General features: G+C 32.4%; 2 protein-coding genes across 2 annotated transcripts in view; both read right to left on the bottom strand.

The window, feature by feature from the left end:
• Positions 1 to 4,561: 4,561 nt before the first annotated feature.
• On the bottom strand, positions 4,562 to 6,746 carry LOC136417916 (tRNA modification GTPase GTPBP3, mitochondrial). The gene is made up of 5 exons (XM_066403777.1): positions 6,601 to 6,746; positions 6,316 to 6,498; positions 6,020 to 6,243; positions 4,936 to 5,711; positions 4,562 to 4,886 (listed from the first exon to the last, which is right to left on the bottom strand). Exons 1-5 carry the CDS (start codon positions 6,689 to 6,691, stop codon positions 4,643 to 4,645), a joined length of 1,518 nt encoding a protein of 505 aa, XP_066259874.1. The 5' UTR covers positions 6,692 to 6,746; the 3' UTR covers positions 4,562 to 4,642.
• A 4,538-nt stretch (positions 6,747 to 11,284) lies between these two features.
• The window catches only part of Ca-alpha1D (Ca[2+]-channel protein alpha[[1]] subunit D), a 69,883-nt gene continuing 58,178 nt past the window's right edge, over positions 11,285 to 22,989 (bottom strand). Inside the window, exons 24-30 of the mRNA XM_066403803.1 lie at positions 22,386 to 22,497; positions 19,132 to 19,280; positions 18,406 to 19,074; positions 18,022 to 18,344; positions 17,241 to 17,512; positions 14,014 to 14,169; positions 11,285 to 13,953 (exon numbers count right to left, since the gene is read on the bottom strand). Coding sequence (XP_066259900.1) covers positions 13,787 to 13,953; positions 14,014 to 14,169; positions 17,241 to 17,512; positions 18,022 to 18,344; positions 18,406 to 19,074; positions 19,132 to 19,280; positions 22,386 to 22,497 — 1,848 coding nt within the window. The 3' untranslated portion in view covers positions 11,285 to 13,786. The remainder of the gene's footprint in view (positions 13,954 to 14,013; positions 14,170 to 17,240; positions 17,513 to 18,021; positions 18,345 to 18,405; positions 19,075 to 19,131; positions 19,281 to 22,385; positions 22,498 to 22,989) is intronic.

Below are 22,989 nucleotides of genomic sequence, written 5' to 3'. Positions count from 1 at the left end.
TTAATCAACAAAGAATGGCTAATTTGGAATGTTCCAAAATTGTTAAAAATCCCTCCACAATGAACAGACTTAAACTCAATTGAACATTTGGGACAATTTAAAAAAAACGTATAAAAAAACATCAAATTTAATCAAAAACAGAATAAAAAAACATTGTATCACAAGAATGGGAAAAAATCAATCCTGAAATATGCAGAAAATTAGTTTATTCTATGAATAGAAGATGTCAAGTGGTCATTACAGCAAAGGGCTACTCGACAAAGTATTGATCGGTTATTGTTTAATCAAAAATCTTGTTTAGTTTTATATTTAAATTTAAGTGTACGAAGAAAAGTGTTGTAAGAAAATGAGGTATTTTTGTTAAATTTATTGATTAGTCTTGTTATTTATTCTTTGAAAGCTTTGTGCATAAGTACATATATTTAAAATAAATTTCTTGTTAATAATAAAAAAAACAGTAAAATAAATAATTTTTTGACAGCGAAAATCGAGTATTTTCTTTAACAAATCCATGTGTACGAACAAAATTGTTAGATACTGTATATGCTGATTTGGAGCAGCCAATATGAAAGCGTAAAACATGTTGTACGCTCTCGGCAGAATATGTGTATCAAACATCTTACGAGTTCACTATTAGCCAAAGTACTGTTACTGTTAAAGTAAACACTTCAAGTGCCAGATCATTAAAAGAACGCCCGAAGTTATAAAATAAAATCTTAGTCAAGTTGAATAATCTATTGTGGGGGCTAATGTGATGTTTTCCATCCGACCGAGCAGCAATGCCGTCTGTAATTGTATTTATCGAACTGTGTGAAAGTTAGTAAATAATAATTGTACTCCTAAATACAGACTTGCTCACTCTGAATACCATTGTAAACGTGTGGAACTCCTACTGCGAGTTAGTTACACTTTCGTGGTTGGTTTTCAATTTATTCCGTTTACATTGCTCCCCTTGCAGTACGAGGGCTAAATTAACACCCATGAGTTTTTTATTCTTCGTTATTCACTGTGTAGGTAAGTATTTGCCAGTGTACAGAACGACAGTTTTAAATAATCGCTTTATAAAAGGTGCAATGTGGAGCTGGTACTAATTAATAGGTTTTCTTCGCTATTTCATTTACAATGAAAACAATGTGTTTGGGCATACGTAGATATCCTGCTACCGGTTTTCCTTTGGTTAAATGGAAGTTTGTACGACCGTCGAAGACCTTATTTTCGAAATATCACAGTCGGAAATTTATTTGGCTAGTAGCGGCAAAGAACAGTAAGAGTAGAATAAAGATTTTTCACACCCTTTCAAACACTGTTACAAACTTTTACTGGAGTTTCTTCCAGATAAGGAATCATTTCGAGCAACTGAGAACAACAGAGAGCCGAAATTCAATTATCTGAACGAGAATCCTCCGTATTTTCGACGATCCTTTCCAGTTTACTTTGAAAAAAATTAAGCTCAACTTCGATGTATAGAGTAAATATCCGGGGCGTAAGATTTTTTTATAACAGCACTTTAACAGGTTATTGTACATTTTAAGATCAAGTGTCATAATAAAGTTGCATCATAAATACAAGGGTCTCTCAAAATTAAATGTGTTAGATCTATACAAGGTTTTGTTTAAATATGTTCCCAAACTTCATGGGGTGATTATAAGACAAAAAGCTTATAGAAGCATAAATCCGATAATGCTTCGTTTTCAAGATATAGGGTATCAAACTTTTTTAAAAAATCGTTTTTTCTTACAAATCGTAATAATCCTTTAGGCGATTTTGTTGAAATTTGGTAGTGTTATTTATTGTATTATGTTGTTTATTATGTTAATATTGTTATTTATCCTCCACTGGCTTTTTTTAAACTTAAATTTTTGCTCATTAAGCAACTAAAAACACAACTCTGTTATTCCTTTGGATTTTCGTTTTTATCAAAAAACTCGAAAATCATTATTTGGAAAAAGCTGATAATGAAACATTATTAGAGCACTTTCTATCCGACTTTTCACTTATGTGATCGGTGTTTTTACTCAACAATTCATTTCTGAGATGTCATGGACTACTTTGGATTTTCTTATGGGCACCATCTTGGATTTTTACAAAATTGGAATCTACATGAAATTTCCTTTCCAGTGATCTATTATGTTCCAGTATTTTATTGAATTTTATATGAATGAAAGTAAAAAAACCGTTACCATCTAAGGAGCCTTAAATTGCGTTTCCATGTCAAGTCAACAAATATCAGATGGTATTTTCTTAATTTATTTATTACCAGTCCACTAATTTTATTAAACAATAAAGTTTTTAAATGAAGAAAAGGCTGATTTAATTAGGATATTTTATTCTTGTCAAAGAAACATGTTTCTTACATTTGAAATGTATCTTCAACAGTATCCTGGCAAAAAACAACCACATATTAGAATATCACATAAAAATTTAAAGGAATTCGGGTCATTAAACAAGTTTCGCCAAAAGTATGGTACTAAAGTAACTCAGGAAGAAATTAATAAAGTCGTTAATTTGGTAAGTCCTTGTTTCTTTCCAATGTTTGAAGTTAAAAGACTGTTAATTATTAGGTAACGATTAACATAAAACATATAACAACCACATATGACTTAATATAATATAATTATAACATATTATTTACTAATGAGGTGTTGATGAATGTTCAAAAAGATGTCCATTTATGTCAAAGCACCTGCGTGCTTTTTCAATTATTTTTCTCGTTGCTCGTGAATTGATCTATGAGGTATACTTTTTAAGATATTCACAATTCGTACTCTCAATTCGTTTTGGGTATTTACAGGTGTTTCGTGTACTCTATTCTATATAGCTCCCCAGACAAAAAAAAGTCTAAAATTAAAATTAGAAGATCACGCTGATCAACATATTACACTTCGATTCCCGATTCGTTGATTAAGAAAGTGCAAATTTAAAAAATTGGTAATTTCTCTACGATTATGCACAGAAGCACCGTCTTGAGGGAACCATATGTGTAGTTCTTTGGCCAGCGGTATCTTTATGAAATAATCCTTAAATTCATTATTTAAAAATTGGAAATAATTATGAGAGTTCTCTTCATAAAAAAAAGGAACCTAATATTTGATTGTCACATAATCCTATCTAAACGTCGAATCCAAATTTAATTTGTGGTGGTACTTATCTGAACTCTGTTAGATTTTCTTTAGACCAAACCTGTTCGTTCTTTCCATTGAAAATACTACAATTTGTAAATCTGCATCCATCGCTCCAAATTATGTCATTTGTAAAATGACCATTTCCTTGTGCCTGTTCCAACATCCAGTGACAAAAGATGATTATGCGGTCAGCATCACCTGGATGTAATGTTTGTGTTGATTTAATTTTGTAGGGATGGTAGCCTTCTTTCTTCAAAATTATCCAACATTTCATTATATTTAAAGATGGAGAATTGCCTTCTACGACCTTGTTGACATAGTCGAATTATCCTTCACCTAATAATTAACAGTCTCTTAACTTGGACATTGGAAAAAAACAATGGCTTACCAAATTAGCTACTGTATTAATTTCTTCCTGCGTTACTTTAGTACCACACTTTTAGCGTAGCCTGTGGAATGATCCTAATGCTCTCAAATTTGTATGTAACATTCTGAAATGTCATGTATGGTTGTCTTGTTTCGGGATACTGTTGAAGATACATATCCAATGCAAGAAACATGTTTCATTAACCAGAATAAAATATCCTAATTAAATCATCCTTTTTTTCATTTGAGAACTTCATTGTTCAATAAAATTAGTGGACTGGGTAATAAATAAATTAAGAAAATACAATCTGACGTTTATTAACTTGACATGGCAACGCAATGCAAGACTCCTTAGATGGAAATGTTTGTTTTACTTTAATAATACATTACTGAAAAGGAAATTTCATGTAGTTCCAATTTTGTAAAAATCCAAGATGGCGCCCATTAGAAAATCCAAAATAGTCCATGATATCTCAAAAATCAATTGAGTAAAAATACCGATCACACCAGTAAAAAGCCGAACAGAAAGTGTTCTAATAACGTTTCATTATCAGCTTTCTCCGAATAATGATTTTCGAGTTTTTTTTATAAAAACGAATTTCGATTTTCGATTTTTATCGGATATTTAGGAAAGTATTCGGATTTTTTTAAAATTCGCAAATGAATTATTGTTCGACGCCAAAATACACAACTTTGCCTCCATTTCATCGAATTTGTGTCTCATATCGTTTTCGAGATCCCTATACATAATCTCAAATTTATTATTGACGCACAATATAAAAAATTTCCTACTCACGTGTTGATAAATAATAAAATCACCATTGTGCTGCATACCTTTAGGTATTTCTTAATTATTAATGAGATCAAAATCAGTTCATCAACCCAGAGAGTTTTAGTTTCTCTAAACATTATTAAAGAATTAATAACGTTTAGAGAAACTAAAAATCCCATCGTTTTCCAAAGTAAAGGATAAATGTACCGTAAAGTATTTTTCTCACGCTGCAACTCCAGTTTTTGAGATACTAAAATAGTATTTGCCATAAATGAATATGGAAAATGTTGGGTAATACATATTACAGTAAATACAACATATACATATATGTACAAGTGTTTTTATAACATAAATAAATTATCATTAGTAAGTTATCTACCTGTTATTTACCTATACAAAATTCGCTAAAGATAACGTCAAGAATCTCTTCAGATGTAACTGTGCCAATAAGTTTCCCCAAATTTCCAATTGCATTCTTAAGATATTCGGCCATGATAACTACATCACTGCCTTCATTTTTGGCAACTTCATTCATGAATAGCTCCAAATTTTGTTGGCATTTTCTGACTTGTTCTCGATGCCTCTGTTGATTCATACTTGGATGTTCTTGGGTGGGATCTCCACATCTAAAATTAGATATTAAAACTAGGCACTGAATTATTTCCTTGCACCTACAAAGATTTTAAATGTTGGGCTAGTACATCAACTAACTGAGAAACTCCATTTTCAGTTTTACAAGACATTTTCACCACATTTCCCTCAAAATTTGCATTAAAGATATTTTCACTATCTAAATCCATTTTATTCATGACCACAATACATTCTTTATTAAATTGTATTGTGTGACATTCTGGATCATCTTTTATCAGACATGAAACTCCCAAGCTTTCAGTGTAGCTAATAATATAATTCTTCAAACATGAGTCTTTATGAAGTTGGCACCAAGTGAGATAACTTGAAAAATTTACTACCAATACCACTAAATTTGCTTTTTCATACATGTCAAGAGTTCTCGACATGCCTTCTAATTCTACAATATCTTGTGATGAATTTCTCAATCCTGCAGTGTCTGCCAACAACAGTGGATAACCACTGATGTTCAAAGTAACTTCAATGACATCTCGAGTTGTACCTGATATTGGAGTTACTATAGATGCAGGTCTTCGGCACAGTAAATTCATTAAACTACTCTTTCCTACATTTGGTTCTCCAATAATAACTGTCTTGACACCATGACGTATTAGTTCCCCTTTGTGCCCATCTTTTAAGTGAGTCCCAATCTCTTTTAAAAGAACTTCTATGTCTTTAACAACTAACTCTGTAAGTCCATTTTCTAATGTTTCTGTTTCATCAAAATTTATGTATGCTTCTAAATGAGCCACAGAATGTGTTAAAATTTGTTTCCATCTCTGATAGAGATTACTTAAAGCACCAGAACATTGCAGGAAAGCCTAAAAAGGTTTAGATATACTCACATGTGGACTGATATATAAAAATGTCTAATATATTTAATTATGAATCCTTGAACAATAGGCACCTTATATATTTGTATGAGGGAAATTTTTCTATAGGAGACAAGTAAGTGGAAATTTAAAAAAAAATTAAAATTTGACTCACATCCCTGAAATAAGAATGTTGTAAATTTCCCTCTTAATTTAAAAATTTTACTCTATACTTTAAATCCCTAAAATTAATTTCTTGCACTTCAAGAACTTTGAAAAAAGACTTTACGAAAGTATTGTAAATGAATTATACCAACCTGTTTCCTTTGAGCTTCAGTCTCAGCTTGAAGCAAATCTGCTAAACCTTCCACTTCAGTTAAATTTAACTTTCCATTTAGAAAGGCACGTCTAGTAAATTCTCCTGGTTCAGCAAGTTTAAAGGTCTCTATAGAACTTAAAGCTTCAAGAACACCATTAACAACAGCTGCACCCCCATGAACATGGAATTCACAGCAATCTTCACCTGTGAAACTCTTGGGACCTAGAATATACATATAAAAATGAGGAAAGTTAAGGTATCTAACATTTAAGTAGATTTTGTGAGATGACGTACCTGGAAACCATAAAACAAACCCTTTATCTATAATTTCTTGTGAAATTGGATGCCTAATGTTCCTTAACTGTACAGACCAAGGTTTTGGTAGACCAGAAGATTGGGACTTAGTCATTTTCTGTATAGCACTCTCAGCTCTTGGACCAGTCACTCGAATTACAGCAACCCCACATTTTCCCAAACCTTACAAAGTTTAATTATCAATAAGGTTGTAGTAAGCTGATTCATAATAATTCACAAACACAATATTATTCAGTACATCAATCCATACAAACTTGTACTAACCGGAGGACAATGCGTACACTGTGGATTTATATCTAAAGAAAGATCTTCCAGTTGAAAATGATTTTAAAATAATATTTTTAACGTTGCTCATCACCTATGTTTCTCCCGGCAATGTCATAAGTTAATTACAAACAACAATTAACAAAATACTTAAACAGAAATAAAAAATAAAATTAGTCCAAAGTATTCAAAAGAGGCTATTTTTGAAGAGGTAACTGCGCAAGAGCAGGGGCGCATTCACAGACATTGTCGGATACCGGTTGCATCCGATCCAACGAACAGGTTAAGCGCAATCAATTCGGATTTTGTTTCAAAGACTAAATAGAGTTGTTATCATTATTGTATTCATTAAAATGAGCTATCATTATAAAAAAAACGCGCAGTAGGTGGTGAATCGTAAATGTTGTCCGTTTATTAAGCAATTAATTACCATTAAACATTTGCTTAATAGATCAATTGAGTCCAGATATGCCTCTGATATTTCAACTTCTACTTAAGGATTTTTCAATGAATTCCCTTAATATATTATATTTAAATACGAGTCAAATGACTCAACGTTTAACCGATTTGTATTGACGCATGCATTATGTATGCTCGACATTGACTGTGAATGCACCCCAGAGAAAGCCCGGCTGAATACCCTTTCTTGCCGGTGAAGCCTATAGAAAACGGAAAATAAAGGTATTGTTTACAACTTTTTTTTAATATTATTTTTAGTATTTTTCACTGTTTTCCCGTTTTTTAACTTCATATTACCTGGAAAACTCTAAACTTCCGCTTTTCAGCGAATAGATGGCTGAGCAAGAACAATTGAATATCTTAACCGCCGTTTGTTACTTGTCAGTTTTTATCGTTTTGAAGTTTCAAAACTTCCAATAAGACCGGATCGGATTTTCACGTCTTTTGCGGAAAATCTTTCTGGAAATTGGAAATCGGTAGAAAACCGCAGTAAAAGTGAGTGAAAATAGTGAAAAAAAAATTAAGTGAATGAGTTATTTAATAGTTTTGGTTTGTGTGAAGTTTTTATCCGTAAAATAGCAAGTATAAAATTTCCGAAGAGCGAAGGAAAAACCTCAAGTAGACGCTGCAATATTAGAGGCATGTCTTGGATAAATCCATGAGTTGCTAACTATTTATTAGATGTTTAAAGGTAAATATCAAAAAGCATAATCAGCGCTCTACGTGTGCAGTTCACCGTTTACAACGATTTTATTTTGAAAAGAGATTTATTTCGTAAAGATTTTATTATTAAAAGTGTTATTTGCTCTAAACTGTAGTATATAAAAAAAAAGTTCTGATGTTCCGAAGCTTTTAAACGGCATTGTTTCGCTATACTTGGTGGTGCACGGGGAAATAATCCCATGGGGTCCTAATTTATTGTCACCTCGCAGAGATGTTCAAAAAAAATGTGAAAATGTATCTAAAATTTAAATGGCTTATTTGACAAGATAAAGTAAACCAACAGCTTTATGGTAGATTATGCGCCAAACCAGTTACAGTGGATGATGGAAGGTAGACATGAAAATAAGTCTACAGGGGCCAAAGTCGTTACCACCCCGTACAGGTGTCCAAAAATGGCGAATATTGTCAAAAATGTCATTTTATATTACTGACATTTATGTCGTTTTCTGTCATTTTTTTCACTTTACATGTAAAATATACAAAAATATTGTTAAATGTAAATCGCTTTGCCTAATAATTTAGAGGAGATGTGTGAGAATAGATATGTGATGCTATATGTTTTAACAATTTTCAGATTTTAATGGCAAATCGGTGAACTTCCAAGAAATGTACTAATCAGGTGAACCGTTGAGGCTATAAGTTAAAAAAATCGGAACATTTAAGACGATTAAAAGTCAATGAGGGAAATACGTTTAAAATTTTTGAACATGGCGGAATTTCCGGATATACCGGAAGTGGACGTCAATTCATTTATTTTAAATGGAACGCCGCAGATATCGTGTCCTGACTATATTTTTTTATTATTATTGTTTGAAATTTTTGAATTTAAAATTTTAAACTTTTCCCAAATCATTCGCACTTTTCTCTATGCTTTTTCACTATTGAAGTCATTAAAACTTCTTACGTGAGAGTTAAAACTTTAACACCCTATATTTCAAAAATTTTCAGATTTGTGGACATTAAATTATTAATTAAACTGGATTTATTTTTGAATGGTTTATTGCCCGTTGTATTGTGACACCACAATTTTCAAATATCCTGTAGAGTTAGTGTTCTATCTTTCGAATCAATTTTCCTTTATCCTTTAATATCTTTTTGACAAGTACTTTTATGTGAAAAAGTTGGAAGTATTTAGGCATATTGGTTTTTTGAACTATGCCCGCCGTAGGTGTATGTATGTAAGATTTCGGTATCGTTATGGAAAGAAAAAAATAAAACAAAAGCAAGTTTTGAGGTACTTCTTTACTTGTCAAGGATCCGAGTCAGAATGCCCCCCGATACACACTTCTCATTCACCCCCGAGTGCGTCCCCTTTTTTTTTTAAGAGCATTGATAAGCCACATTCCAGGCCTTTTCCCACGATTCCCTGACCCATCATCAATTTTTCTCTCGCCTATGTTAAGGAATTCATAAACAACCCTCTATCGTTTTCTCACGCTTATCTTAGAAGTAATTTACGGCTAACCCCCATGTCATTCTCACATGGTATTACTTGATAGTCTTAACATAAGCGAGGAATGCTCACATGTATATTTACTTTATTATCGTTTACCCAAGTACCAAAAAGACATCTTATAAACATGATAATAATATAGATATCCGTATTCATCCATAATCCGTGGGATATCCTATAAATTTTCTTGTCATTTGTAGTTAAACAGCGCATCCTGAAGACATACGGATATTCACGAATATATCCCATGTGAATAGCAAATAGTAAAATGACCTAAGCATATGAAATGGTCACAACCATATGTGCAAATAATAATACGTTAAAAATATTGTATTTTATGGATGTGTTACAGGTATGCATAATCCATGAATACGTCCTGGATTCTGGATCGGACCAGAAATAATGATATTCTATTTAAAACAGTTGATGCTTGAACTCGATAGTAAATATGATTTCAATTGAAATTAGTAGGTGCAAAGTCTTGGTGATAGAAAGTAATACCACGTTGTTAATGTCCATAGCACATACGTAAACATGCTTAAACCATATACCTTTGAAACTTTTAATATACAAGGTGTCCCAAATACCATTGCTATCTCCTAAACAGTGAGAGCTTTGAGGTCTGTTAACTTAGAGAAAATGTGTCAAACTTGTGACTTAGTTAATATTCGAAAATAATATTGCCAACTTTTTATTATTTTTCGAGATATTGGGAAAAATCTGAAAAATGCCAAAATTTAATTTTCATAATAAATTAAAAAATTAAGATTTTTCAAAAATATGTTTCATTCCAAAGTTTAACACTTTTTTGGGCTCTTGATATGTGCGATTTTCTAAATTTTATAGTTAGCCTAGATTTCGAAATAATGACGCCAACTTTTTTTTCTATATGGACCTAGATCAATGTTGGCATATTTTGAAAGTGCTCATTAAGAGCTTTTCAATTATGTATCGCATGATAACATTTTCTAGCGCTTTAGTTTAAAAGAGACCATCATCAGAGTTTTTTTATAAATGTAAACGAAATTTTATTACAAATATGAACATGAACGATTAATAACAAATTTAAAATCTTAAAATAATAATAAATTCTTAAAATATTAATGTTCTTAATGACCACCATTGTTTCATTCTAAACATTTTCGGGTATTTGTAATAATCTTGTTTTGAATATTATTTAGCATTTGGGGAATAATTTGTTGGCAAGTAATTTGAATTTTTCCAATAAGATCTTCGTTTTGTGGAGTTGTTTAATAAACATTATCTTTAATAAAACCCCATAGGAGTTAAATCAGGGGATCGTACTGGCCAGTTTATAGAATCATTATTAACAATTCATGGAAACTGTTATCATGTGATAAGCCGTTGAAAAACCCTCAATGAGCTATTTCAAGATATGCCCACATTTATCTAGATTCATATTTAAAAAAACAGAAAATTGGGGTCATTATCTTGAAAACTAGGCTAACTAGAAAATTCAGAAAATCACAAATGTCAAGAGCCTAAAAAGTGTAAAACTTTTGCGCGAACATTTTTTTTAAATCTTTAGTTTTCGATTTATTATAAAAATTAAATTTTGGCATTTTTCAGATTTTTCCTAATTCCTCGGAAAATAAAAAAAGGTTGGCAATGTTATTTTCGAATATTAACTAAGCCCCAAGTATGACACATCTTTTCTAATTTAACCGACCTCGTAGCTCTCACCGTTTAGGAGATAGCAATGGTATTCCATGGCATTTGGGACACCCTGTATAAATAATTTAATATTTATCAAATCAAATGGATCACTAAAATATGAAGTAGAATTATTAATAAATTACTTGCATACAGTGCGTCTCTTAATATTCCCTTGTTTATGTTATGAGGAATAAGAGATATCATTTAGTTCAAATTCAGAAGAATTTTTTACATTTAAACAACCACGGCACCTATATATGTATGTATATCCATCTAGAACTAGTCACGTCACATAGATGTACAATTGAATACTCATCTGTTACGTCGTGCTTGCTCCCGTATCTTGTCACTCTCAATATAAAACTACATAATTATTTAATAAACTTTACTAAATAAAAATATCTTAGTGGTTTTTTTCAACTTATATAATTTTTATCTGTACGTAATATATAATACAGTTAAAGGGAAAACGTTTTAATTGTAACAAATACAAATTTTTCATGGCCAATTGTGCGTTACCTATCGCTTTATGGCGAAATCCAATTAGCGTCCATTTTCCGACGTCCGTAAAAACTGGAAAATATATGATCAATAACAAAAACATTCAGATAGCTTTCGCGTCAAAATTGGACGTCGGAAAGATGCATATTAGTGCGGACTCAGCCTTGTCTTTGGTCTAGGACCTGAAACCAAAAAAGAATCTGTCCTCAGACGCCCTCAATAGTATAAAAACAAGGCAATAATTCTGACACCTTCTAAAAGTAATACATCAGAATAAACAGACACTTCATAATTATGTCAAACCATGCACAAATAGAAATTAACAAAAATTCAATACTTTTCGAATCGAACTTCTCGCATTTGATTTTTCATCACCTACATCCAAAGAACAGACAGCGACTAATATCACAATATATAATAATAATAATAATGTTTTTTACTTCTACACACAGGTTAACAATACCTAAGTTGTATCTTCCGCATCTTTCTATCCTTTTCACTATCGCCGTTCATATATTTCCCTAATGTAGTATTACCTACTTAAATTAATTATGACTCCTGAGCTGTCATATACTTAACGAAATAATTATCTGTAACTTCATTTCATATTATACAGAGCGTAGTTTTTGGCACCTTACGATGAGTTTTTATTTGATCCCTTTCTTATCGCTGATCTAGTTAGCAATTAAAAGATTTCGCACTAAAATTACTTTAAATTAACAACAATAACATTATCTTTAATAATACTAACTCACTAAATATTAACCAACTAGAATAGAAGGCACAATGTTAAAATGTACATCTCATCATCATCAGGTCACTATTCTCCCTTATTACATTTATATAAGTACATAAAATACAGATATTATACAGGGTAATTCAAATTCGCTATTCATTGGAATCTTGAAAACCATAAAAGATTCCGAGGTTGCTTAAACTGGCGCAAAGTTGCGCATTTTCGAGTTTTGTTAAAAGTCGTTTTAAAATTTGAAACATTTCGATTTCTTCCGAAGATAATCGAAAAAAACCGGTTTCCATAAACGGCTTTTATTATTTTTTATTATTTGAAGAAATTTTTTTAAATCAATTCCACTTTCTCATAGGTACTTTCGCTCCTTTATAAGATGGCGTCGTCATTAGATTTTAAATACAACGTTTCGGAATTTGGGAACCATTATCAACTTCATGTATTTAAATACGGACCTGAATTTTTTTACATTTTTGGAAAGCCTTTAATTTTTTAAATTAAATAATATGTCATACTTGTATTAAAAACAAACGTAATAGTGTAAAATAAATTTTTAATAAATAAAATAATGAAACACGACTCAGACATAAGTGTTATCATGGAAACAACAAATTAAATGCACTATATTCTACGAAGTTTGGCAAAAATGTGAATAATACAGCTGCCGTCTTTCAGGATATTCTTGAAAATATACTTCACTGGCACGCATAGAATTTTTATGGTGTATCAAATAACGTCTCAACATGTCACAATATTCTTCATTTGTGTAATTCATAATATGTTTTTTTAAATTTAGCACGCTTTTTATAGTTTTGTAAGTATTACAGAACTAGTCAATACATTTTGAGATCTCAAAACTGACTGTCTTATGGAGATTTAGTAGTGTTTCATAATTTTATTTATTAAAAATGTATTTTGTACCATTACGTTTGTTTTTACTACAGGTGTAACATTATTTAATTAAGAAAATCAAAGACTTTTCAAAAATGCAATAAAAAATTCAGGTCTGTATTTAAAAAAATGAAGTAGATGATGGTCCCCAAATTCCGAAACGTTGTATTTAAAGTGTAATGACGCCAGCTCATAAAAACATAAAAGTATCTGTGAGAAAGTGAAATAAATTTTTAAAAATCCCTTCAAATAACTTTAAAAAAAGCAATTTGTGGAAATTTTGGTTTTTTCAATTATTTTCGGAAATAATCAGAATTTTCCAAATGTTACAACGGCATTTAACAAAGCTTTAAAATGTGCAATTTTTCCCCAATCTAAACTACCTTCTATTTTTTATAGTTTTCGAGCTCCCAATGATAAGCAGCAAATTTGAATTTCCTTGTATGTAAACAAGTTAGAAGTCGTAGTTCCACGGGCAAAACGTAACTCTCCCCATATGGAAAAGGACAGAAAGATAGAAAAGGCGGTAACAATAAATAGGTATGGTAATTAAAATTAGTGAGAAACGTGGTAAGGATAATAAGATCAAAAAAAGTTTTTAAAAATGTTGTTTGGCAACGTAGAAAAACAATCCATGGTTGTTAGAAAACTACACGTTATTAAATAATTAACTTTAGTCTTCCTTGGACCAGAAGAATTATTTAGGCACTTGGTAAATGTGGTGATAGGGGATGCTATAATTGCTGCATCGGGCTAGATTGTCCGTGGGTACGACTTTTGAGCTGACGCTCGTGCTGCAACAATTGATGGGCGGCCCGATCCATCTCCTCTTGAGTCATGTGCAGTGCTTCTTGCATTTCCTTCGAGGTATTTCTTACAAAATCAGGATCACAATATTTGCCTAATTAAACAAGAATAATACAACACAAAAAGGGTATTTAGATTATTGATAAAAATCTACCTAATCCCTGTTCCACTAAAATCCTGCCAACTAAACTTTCTGCCGAACCAACAACCTCAAAAGATGGAGGTCTTCTTTCTGCAGGACTTCCAGGTAAGGAATGCGTCAGTCTTTCATTAGCCACGTGTCCATTGGGTTCACCAGGAGAAACTGGAACTAAATATTAGGGGCAACGCATTTAATCATTTGAGGACTGGTATCTAGCAAGGAATGTCAAAAGTAATGGTCCATCTCTCGCGGCTTAAGTTTTAAGTTTTCTCTCAATGTAAATGTTAGTTCATACAATATCCCTTTGTACCAAAAAAATTCTACAATTCTTGGATTTTAAGACTTGAAAGATGATATCTTAATTTGGTAATAAGCAGATATCACAACATATATCAAAATTTGTTGGGGATGTGTTGAATTATTACTAAGAGGTAATAGGAACTTTGCAACATTGAGAAACTCCTAGATCTTTTGAGCTAGGCACCGTATTCAGATATTATATTTGACCAAAAAGAACTAAATACTTTACAAGAGTGTCCATTATTTATGACTGACCCTGTAGCATATCCATCGGAAACTCACTCAATCGATTATAGAAAAACTATTGTAAGGAAATGAAAATTTCTTGAAATTGATTCTTTTGTACAGGTAAATCTTACCTTTAAATGAAACAATTTGTCTATCATAAAGGGAGTCCATTTAACAGCCCCTCGGACTCCTATGAGTTTATTTGTTGATTTCATAAAATAATTAGTTATGTAGATGTATATGAGGCTAATGAAGATGAATTTTAAAATTAGCGAAAACCCTACAGGGTGTCTCAAAAAAGCCGAGCGTCATAAAGTATAGTTATTTTTAATAGGACCCTCTGAATTTTTTTCACGTCATAGAATCCTCTCTTGAGCCTGTATTAGTTCCTATACTTTAGGATACAGTGATTTGAAGCTACGACGTTTAAAAAAAAATTTAGCCATTTGGAGTGTCTCATAAAAAATTAATGTCGACTTGAGCTTAAGTTAGATTTTGAGAATTTTAGAATGGATTTTCATGTGATATCACCTTAGCAGACACAAATACTCATTTAGCCAAAAATACATATAGGGTGTTAACAATAACAATATTAATTTTCACCTTTTCAACTTCAATTTTCTTGATTTTTTCAACTAGTATGATGCGCTTTTTATGATGTAAGATGAAATGAAATTTAATATTCTTTCCTTTTTTTATATAAAATAATGCCATATTTATATTAAATGTTTAGTTTAACATGTGTCGCCATAATTTCTATGTTATGGAGAGAGCTTATTGCTCTTTAAACATTATGCAACTGATGATTTTCTTATTTGCAGTTCTTGACTAATTTTTCTTACACCGATGTTTAGGTTTTTTACTACTAATAAAGTGATGTCCAGTTTATTTTCTTCTCCCAAGACCCTCTTCTTTCAACTTTTCTTTTTATAAGTAACACTTTCTGTCCTTTCAAAACACTCTTTCAGATTTTTTGGGCTTTATATATCAGAATATCGTATGTAAGGAAATTGTTATGATGAGCCGAGATGCTAAAAACAATTTTCATCGTATGAACCAATTACATAAATCATACTAATAAGTTCTTGTCGAGTATACTTCATTTTGATGACTAGTTTTAAAATAAACAGATTTTAAAGCCACAGAAAACCGTGAAAGAGCTGTCAAAACTTAAAACAACATCGACATCATATCAAAGCACGTTAAACTTTCAGGCACTTCGATGAATGTAGATTTTCCTGAAATAATTAATAATTTCGTTAACATTTAAGATAAATATGACATTATTCTATACCAAAATGAAGAATATTGAATCTTCTTTTGTCCTACATCATAAAAGCTCACCATCTTCCTTGAAAAAATCAAGAAACTGAAGTTGAAAAGCTGAATATTAAAGTTGTTATTGTGAACACTATGTATGTATTTTTGGCTAAATAAATATTCGTGTCTACTAAAGTGATCTTGTATGAGAATTCATACTAAAATTCTCAAAATTTAACTTAAGCTAACTGTGGTATTAATTTTTTTATGAGGCACCCCAGATAGTTAAAATTTCTTTTAAAACGTCATAGCTTCGAGTCACTGTATACCAGGGCAAAAAAGTATAGGAACTAAAACAGGCTCGAGAGAGGATTCTATCACGTGAAAAAAATTCAGGGGTCCTATTAAAAAGAATTACACTTTATGACGCTCGACTTTTTTAGAACACCCTGTAGTGTTGTCACTAATTTTACAATTCACCTTCCTTAGCCTCATGTACATCTCCACAATTGATTTTTTTATGCAATCGCAAATAAACTCATAGAAGTTGGAGGGGCTATTAAATGGATACCCTGTATATTATGTTGTTACATTTTTTGCATAACCGATTCATGGAATGTCCGTTGGCCCTGAATGTATAAATGCCCAGTATATTTAATTTTCAAACACAACACAAGTGCACACACATGACACATCTAAAAGAATCAGAGCATTAAATAAGACTCTTCCAAGCTTACTAATATTGCAATGAGACTGGCAAGCTTATACGTTTATATATAACAGAAAATGTAATTATTAATTGTCTCACTCACAAGCTTTTATTCAGCAAATAGCGTACCTTTAGTTTAGATGAAGCCATGCCTGTGCTAGCTATGCATACTATGCAGGATGTCTCGTGCCGAATGTACCATAGCTTAAGAGTGTGTTGCTGAAGCAGTTTGTGTAAAACGTCTTGTAAATATGTGCCCTAAACTCGATCATAAGCCAACTAGAAGCATTTTATTTTTTAAATTATTTCATGTGAGATAACCACAATTGATAACTTTTGGTGCACTGCTTAGCCGGCACACTTCTTACTCATCCATTGTGTTTTGTGATAATAAATAATCCCAATTCACAGTCACATGGGTTTTAATTTAAAATTACTTCGGCAATACAATTTCAAATTATGGCAGATACCCCACGGGACACCCTGTATATATGTTATACCTACGTAGATATATGAATCTACTGGCTAATAAAGTTAACGGAAGGCATAAGGGTAATTCTTAAGGGTAAAGGAAAATGAGTTAGGGACAACTGAAATAATATTAATTGAGAAAGTGCTCCCTAAACAATAAGGAGAAAAAAATGCAGTATGGATCAAAGAAATACAACCTACTCATATTTATATCCACATAAATTGGGATATGGGATAAATTAGGATGTGGGTCTCAGGATGGGCGGCTAACCTCGGCCGTGGAAAGAAGCTCGGTGGTTTAGGAGACAGCAGCGCCCATGCCGGTCTTCTGTTTTGAAATGCGGATCCACAGACTGAAGCGGGTGATTATCACCAAGGTCACATCCACCAGGAGCTGGAAGAAACCCGGCAACCGCCATAGCCTGGGCTTGGGCCAGTTTGAGGCCGCTCGCGATACGACTAAAACCGCCGCCACCACCTGGCGAGACCCTCCTTCGAGGGGGCGGCGTAGGCGGCATCAACTCTTGATTGTCGCCCTGAAGACTGCACAACGCAAACAACGATTTCTACTGTACATTTTGCACTCAAAATAAATGGTTTGGGGTTTAAAATAATGTTTTTGAGCTCAAAATTTACAGTAACTTTCAAGGCATAACAATTACCGGTTAGCGGTAAATCAATAAAAAAACCATCAAAAACCAAACATTATTTGTTATCGTTCAACTATATTCGAAAAAAGGCACACCATATCAAATACTACCCCCCTCCCCCCTCCCACCGGTGTGAGCTTACCGTTGTAGCCAGGATGCAGAAAACCAGAGTTACTGAAAATCAAAGTACATATATTTTTTGGGAAATAATTTTTTTGGCAAGTCCCAAATTTAAATAAACGATCTTTGATAGAAATTAATGGAAAACGGATTTTTTTACTTCGAAAATCTGCATGATACAACGAGAAATTATCCATTTCATAGGATTTACTAAAACGCAACAGATAATCCACATTCTGATGGTGAATGCTTATTTAATTGACCCACACCAAGGAAACTTACTCGATAATGGTGTATGCGTTCTTTTCTGTGTCTCCATTACGCAGATTTGTTAGAGACCTGAGGGGAATTTCTTCATCATGATAGGCTTCATTCAATGAAGTAACACTTGTCATGTTTTGAACGGCATTTTTCACCCCAGAAGTGATGTGATTCATGGCATCTGTGACCGACGTATTCCTTAAAACATTGTAAGGCAAATATTCGGCGCTGGAGGCCGGGCTAACCTTTATTTCAGTCGGATTGAGTTTCAGGGATTTTGCCCTGTTGAAGCTGTGTCCCCGTTTCATCGAGGACCACACACTTCCGAAGAGAGAATGGTTTCGCTATCAACAGATAGCCTCGTTCAGTTTTAAATCTACGTAATTGAAATAACTTTCAACTCACCCGATGCATCGGCTCAGGATTATCATCGATCAATTCATCCAAATTTCCTGAAATAGCCCTTTTAAGCTCAGGACCGGCTTCGTGTAACGTTCTCAACCCTGCTTGGAGAGTTACTGTATTGTGTTGCTCTTTAAGGTCTCCTTCGCGGAATTCTTGTTCCTTTCTTTTCTTAAATCTTCGGAAATAATCTTGAATAAGAAAAGTGGCGTAAAATTTGCCGACGGTGACTTCATCGTCCACTCCAGGTGGCGGTACCACCTGATCCAGCAGTTTCGGGCTCGTTCTTTTCCATATTTTTTTTATAACCGCACGCAATTCAGCGTTGGCATCATCGATGTTTCCTTCGGTTTTTATTCGCAGCGAAGTTCGGACGACCGCAAATAACGTGGCGTTAAAAAGCACAGTACCGTCGCTGTTCAAAGGCATATTCATCGAAACCAGTCGTTTACAAGCGACACGATGAGGACATAGTTTTCCGAAGCCTAAAGGAGGCGAAATCTTTCTAAGAAGCGTTACGACGTCTAGGTGCTTAATGCGACCCTTCGCGTCTGGATCGTACTCGCTCCACAATCTGATGAACTCGTCTAAATGGTGTGGACCAAGAATCGACCAGTCCCTCGTTAAGTAATCGAAATTGTCCATAATTACCGCCACAAATAAATTTATAATCTAAAAGAAAGCAGCAAGACTAGAACATCGAAGAAACAAAGAAAATGTATTTCTTACCAAAAATGAACATAATACGTAAAATGAAATGAAATATGGATAGGCAGTATCGGAACCGCAATATTGCGATTCAGCCCTATTGAGCCTGCTGTCACATTTTGCTCTTTTCGTATCTGCACAGTCCATCATTATTTCCTGCCATGCTTCACCTAAGACGAAAAAGATTTCAGATTTTCATTTCTAATGTAATCAGATGCTTTAAGCAACATGCAGCGTGTCAATTTCAAAACGAATCACCCTCGATATTTCGGTCCTTATAAAAAATATGTAAATATGAAAATCACGTTGATTTTATTTTCAAATGGGCCCTCCTTTAAGTCGATTTTCTATTAAATTGCACCCACCCTCTAGCGGGGGTGGAAACAACCACTAAAATCTTAATGAGAAGGAGAGTTGAGTTATACCTCATTTGAGAAGTCTTTGAATTACCTTTCCAAATGTACGTACTTGTTTTTCATTGAGAGGTTTTTGAAAAATCATATCAAAACCGTAAACAAGCTTAGATATCAACTGTATTGTAGGAAAATTGTTTATTAATATTTTAAGTGTTCAAAATGCTAAGCTTTATTTTGTAAACAGTAATAAAGCCTATTTTCAAACTCCACTCTAACATTCACTAAAACTTCTACTTTAATTTCCTTACGTGCAGCTGTAATTTTTCCTTTCAATTCTTTCAAATCTTAAGGCTGGATATTTTAAATAATGGACAGCGTTTGAAACATTTTAAATATTAATAAACAATTTTTTTAGAATGCAGTTGATATCTAAGTTTGTTTGCGGTTTGGGCATGATTTTTTGAAAACCTTCCAAGAAAAGAAAAAACAAATACATTTAGAAAGGTAATTTAAAAACCTTTCAAATGAGGTAAAACTCAACCGTTGCTAGACGGTGCATATAATTTAACAGAAAACCAACTTAAAGAATGTCCCCTTGAAAATAGAATCGACGTGTTTTGCATATTTATATTTTTTCTATAAGGACCGAAATATTGAGGACGGTTTGTTTTCAAATTGACCCACTATATGAACTATTTGTCGTCATATAATTATGCATGGAGTTAAATTCAAAGTGACACAAGCGATTATCTCCGACACTAAATTTAAAATCAAAAAAGTTTCAAACAAACATCACTTGTTATGAAAGGGAACGTTCAACGCACAAAAGTAAATTTTTACTCGAGGTCGTCTAAAGGACATTTCAAGGCCAACTTTGTTTTTTTCAACGGAACACCCATTTTTTTGGAAAATTTACAAAGGCTTAAAAAATTAACCATTTTTTTCAAAACTTGCCGTTTTCCAGATATCAACAAAAATGAAAGTGGCACATTTAAAATAACACGTGACTTAAATTACGAAAAACATTTTATTAATAAAAAATAAAATTCACATATTTTAAAAATTAACCCAAATCATAGTAAAAATTATTTTCAAATATTTATCGGTCAAATAAAAAAGCCGTATTTTCACTAGAGTGTACTTAAAACATTTTTTTGGGGTATTGAATTTATTTATAAATTTCAAAAGAACCTTTAAGACGAAGCTAATTATTTGTTTTTCAACTACAGTTATTAATTTAAAAGTGAACAATGGAAAACTTTTTTAATGAAAACAAAATTTAAATGATTTTAGCTCATGGAGAAAGTGGTTAAAATGGCGTTGAAGCTTATCGGTTTTATGCGCAAAAATTCCCTAAAGGAACAGCACCTACTCGTCAAATCTTTTATTGAACAATCAACATTCTTGAAATTCAAAATTGAATCAAAATTCTTGAAAGTGGTAACGTGGATATAAAAAAATCAACGTAAGAACTGCAACCAATGAAAAAAAAATCAAATAACCATTTTAGCGACTGTTACTGTCGATCTTCATGTAAGTTGCCGTTAGTTGTCAAGAAATTCTGGCATTTCTTTGGCCTATATGTATTGCATTTTAAAATTGAATAAATTGCATCCAGATCATGTTTTCATTCACCAAGAATTACATGGTAACGATATTGAAAAGTATGTGCTATTTTGTACTTAGCAAGGGAAAAATTAGGTTTAAATGAAAACTTTTTCTTCAATGTGCTTTTTTCAAACAAATCCCCTTTGACGAATTATAGTGAGGTAAATCGCCATAACATGCACTATTGTTCTCTTGAAAATCTTCACTGGCTAAGACAAATAGAACATCAAAGACCTTGGTCAATTAATGCTTGATGCGATATTATCGGCAACAAGATAATGGGATAATTTTTTTAAAGGCAATTTAAATGGAAAGAAGTATCGTAGTTTTCTGTTAAATGATCTACCCGTTTTGTTGAAATATCTTACTCTTGACCGAAGAATTGCTTTGTGCTATTAGCATGATGGATATCCTGCCAATTTTGCTTATATTTTTTAAATTAAAGGTTTTCTGGAAAATGGATAAAACGTAATTATCCAGAGAACTGGTCATCCAGATCACTTGATTTGACCCCATTAGACTTTTTTCTTTGGGGTTTTCTTAAAAAAAAAGTGTATCTTTAAGTCCCAACAATTTCAGATGATATAAAAAAACTATACTAGGGCAGCTTGTAAAGCAATCGTTGAAGAAATGCTCGGAAATGTTTGGAGATTGTTTACCACAAGAATTGAAAAATGTCTCGATGCGGAAAGTCAACATTTTGACTATTTATTCGATTAATAAATGTTTAAAAATAATTTTTCTTTTTATGTGTCTGAAGTGTTTCTTGTAATTTAAATCAAGTATTATTTTAAATGTGCTCCTTCAAGTTTTTTTGATATCTGAAAAACGAAAAATTTTAGAAAAAAGCTTCCAGCAAAAAATACTCACTTTTTTAAGTACTTTACAAATTTACTAAAAAAACAAGTGTTTCATTGAAAGAAAGTTGGCCTTGAAATGTTCTTTAAATGACCTTCAGTAAAAATTTGCTTATGTGTGTTAGACGCCCCCTTTCATAACAAGCAACGTTTGTTTGAAACTTTTTTAAATTTAAATTTGGTTTTGGAGATAATCGCTTGTGTCACTTTAAATGAAACACTCTGTAGATACTTATACCTACCTAGATAGAAATGAGTATTATTTTAAAGAGTTTAAAATTTTTTCTAACTGTAGTGATCGAAGCTCTCTGTTCGAATTCTTTTTTGGCACTTTTACCAACTAACCTACTCGTTGAAATATTACTTGTCGTTCATTTTTTACTATGCTATTAGATCCACTATACTGAGATAACAGTGGTACACGTTTGTTGAAATATCACCAGTAGGTACTTACCTGTTGCCGATCGAAAGAGTACCAAAACAGCTTGAAAAAATGAGGCAAAATTGTTGTTCCTGGATAACTGCGTGTCCGCTTCTAAGTCACCGCTTTCAATTTTTCCGAACATCTATAACAAAATTAATATGCACGTTCTATTGAGCAACCATATAGAGCGAAGAGGAATAACATAGGAATCATTGCATTCTAAGGTGATAGCGGCTAGCTTTTGGTACCTACTATGGGTCCATCAAATGCCTACTAATCAATTTTGGGTCAGAAATAGTGATGTAAGGGTATGCCTGGTAGATACTTTTGGTCTGTCAATTGCTATACTGAGCCTTACCGTGCGATAGTTTGATATAATATTTACTTATCTTTGTTTGGTTCTATCTTTCCTTGTTAATTACTACTTGTATTATTCGTTTTGTTTACATTTGAGCTTGCGCGCCTTTTTATTATATTAAATCAAATAAAAACTGACGACTAAAAAATCAGAATTTGTAAATTATGAAGTTGGTATATATACCAACATTATTCCTGCTAACCAGCCGAATTCGGTAAAGTTAGGTGTACAACGCCACAATTCTGACTTTTCGTCTAACAACTGTCCTATTAAAGA

The sequence above is a fragment of the Euwallacea similis genome, chromosome 31, assembly GCF_039881205.1.
Source record: "Euwallacea similis isolate ESF13 chromosome 31, ESF131.1, whole genome shotgun sequence".
Taxonomy (NCBI): domain Eukaryota; kingdom Metazoa; phylum Arthropoda; class Insecta; order Coleoptera; family Curculionidae; genus Euwallacea; species Euwallacea similis.
The sequence above is the reverse complement of the archived record's forward strand: the minus strand, read 5'-3'. Positions and strand labels throughout refer to the sequence as shown.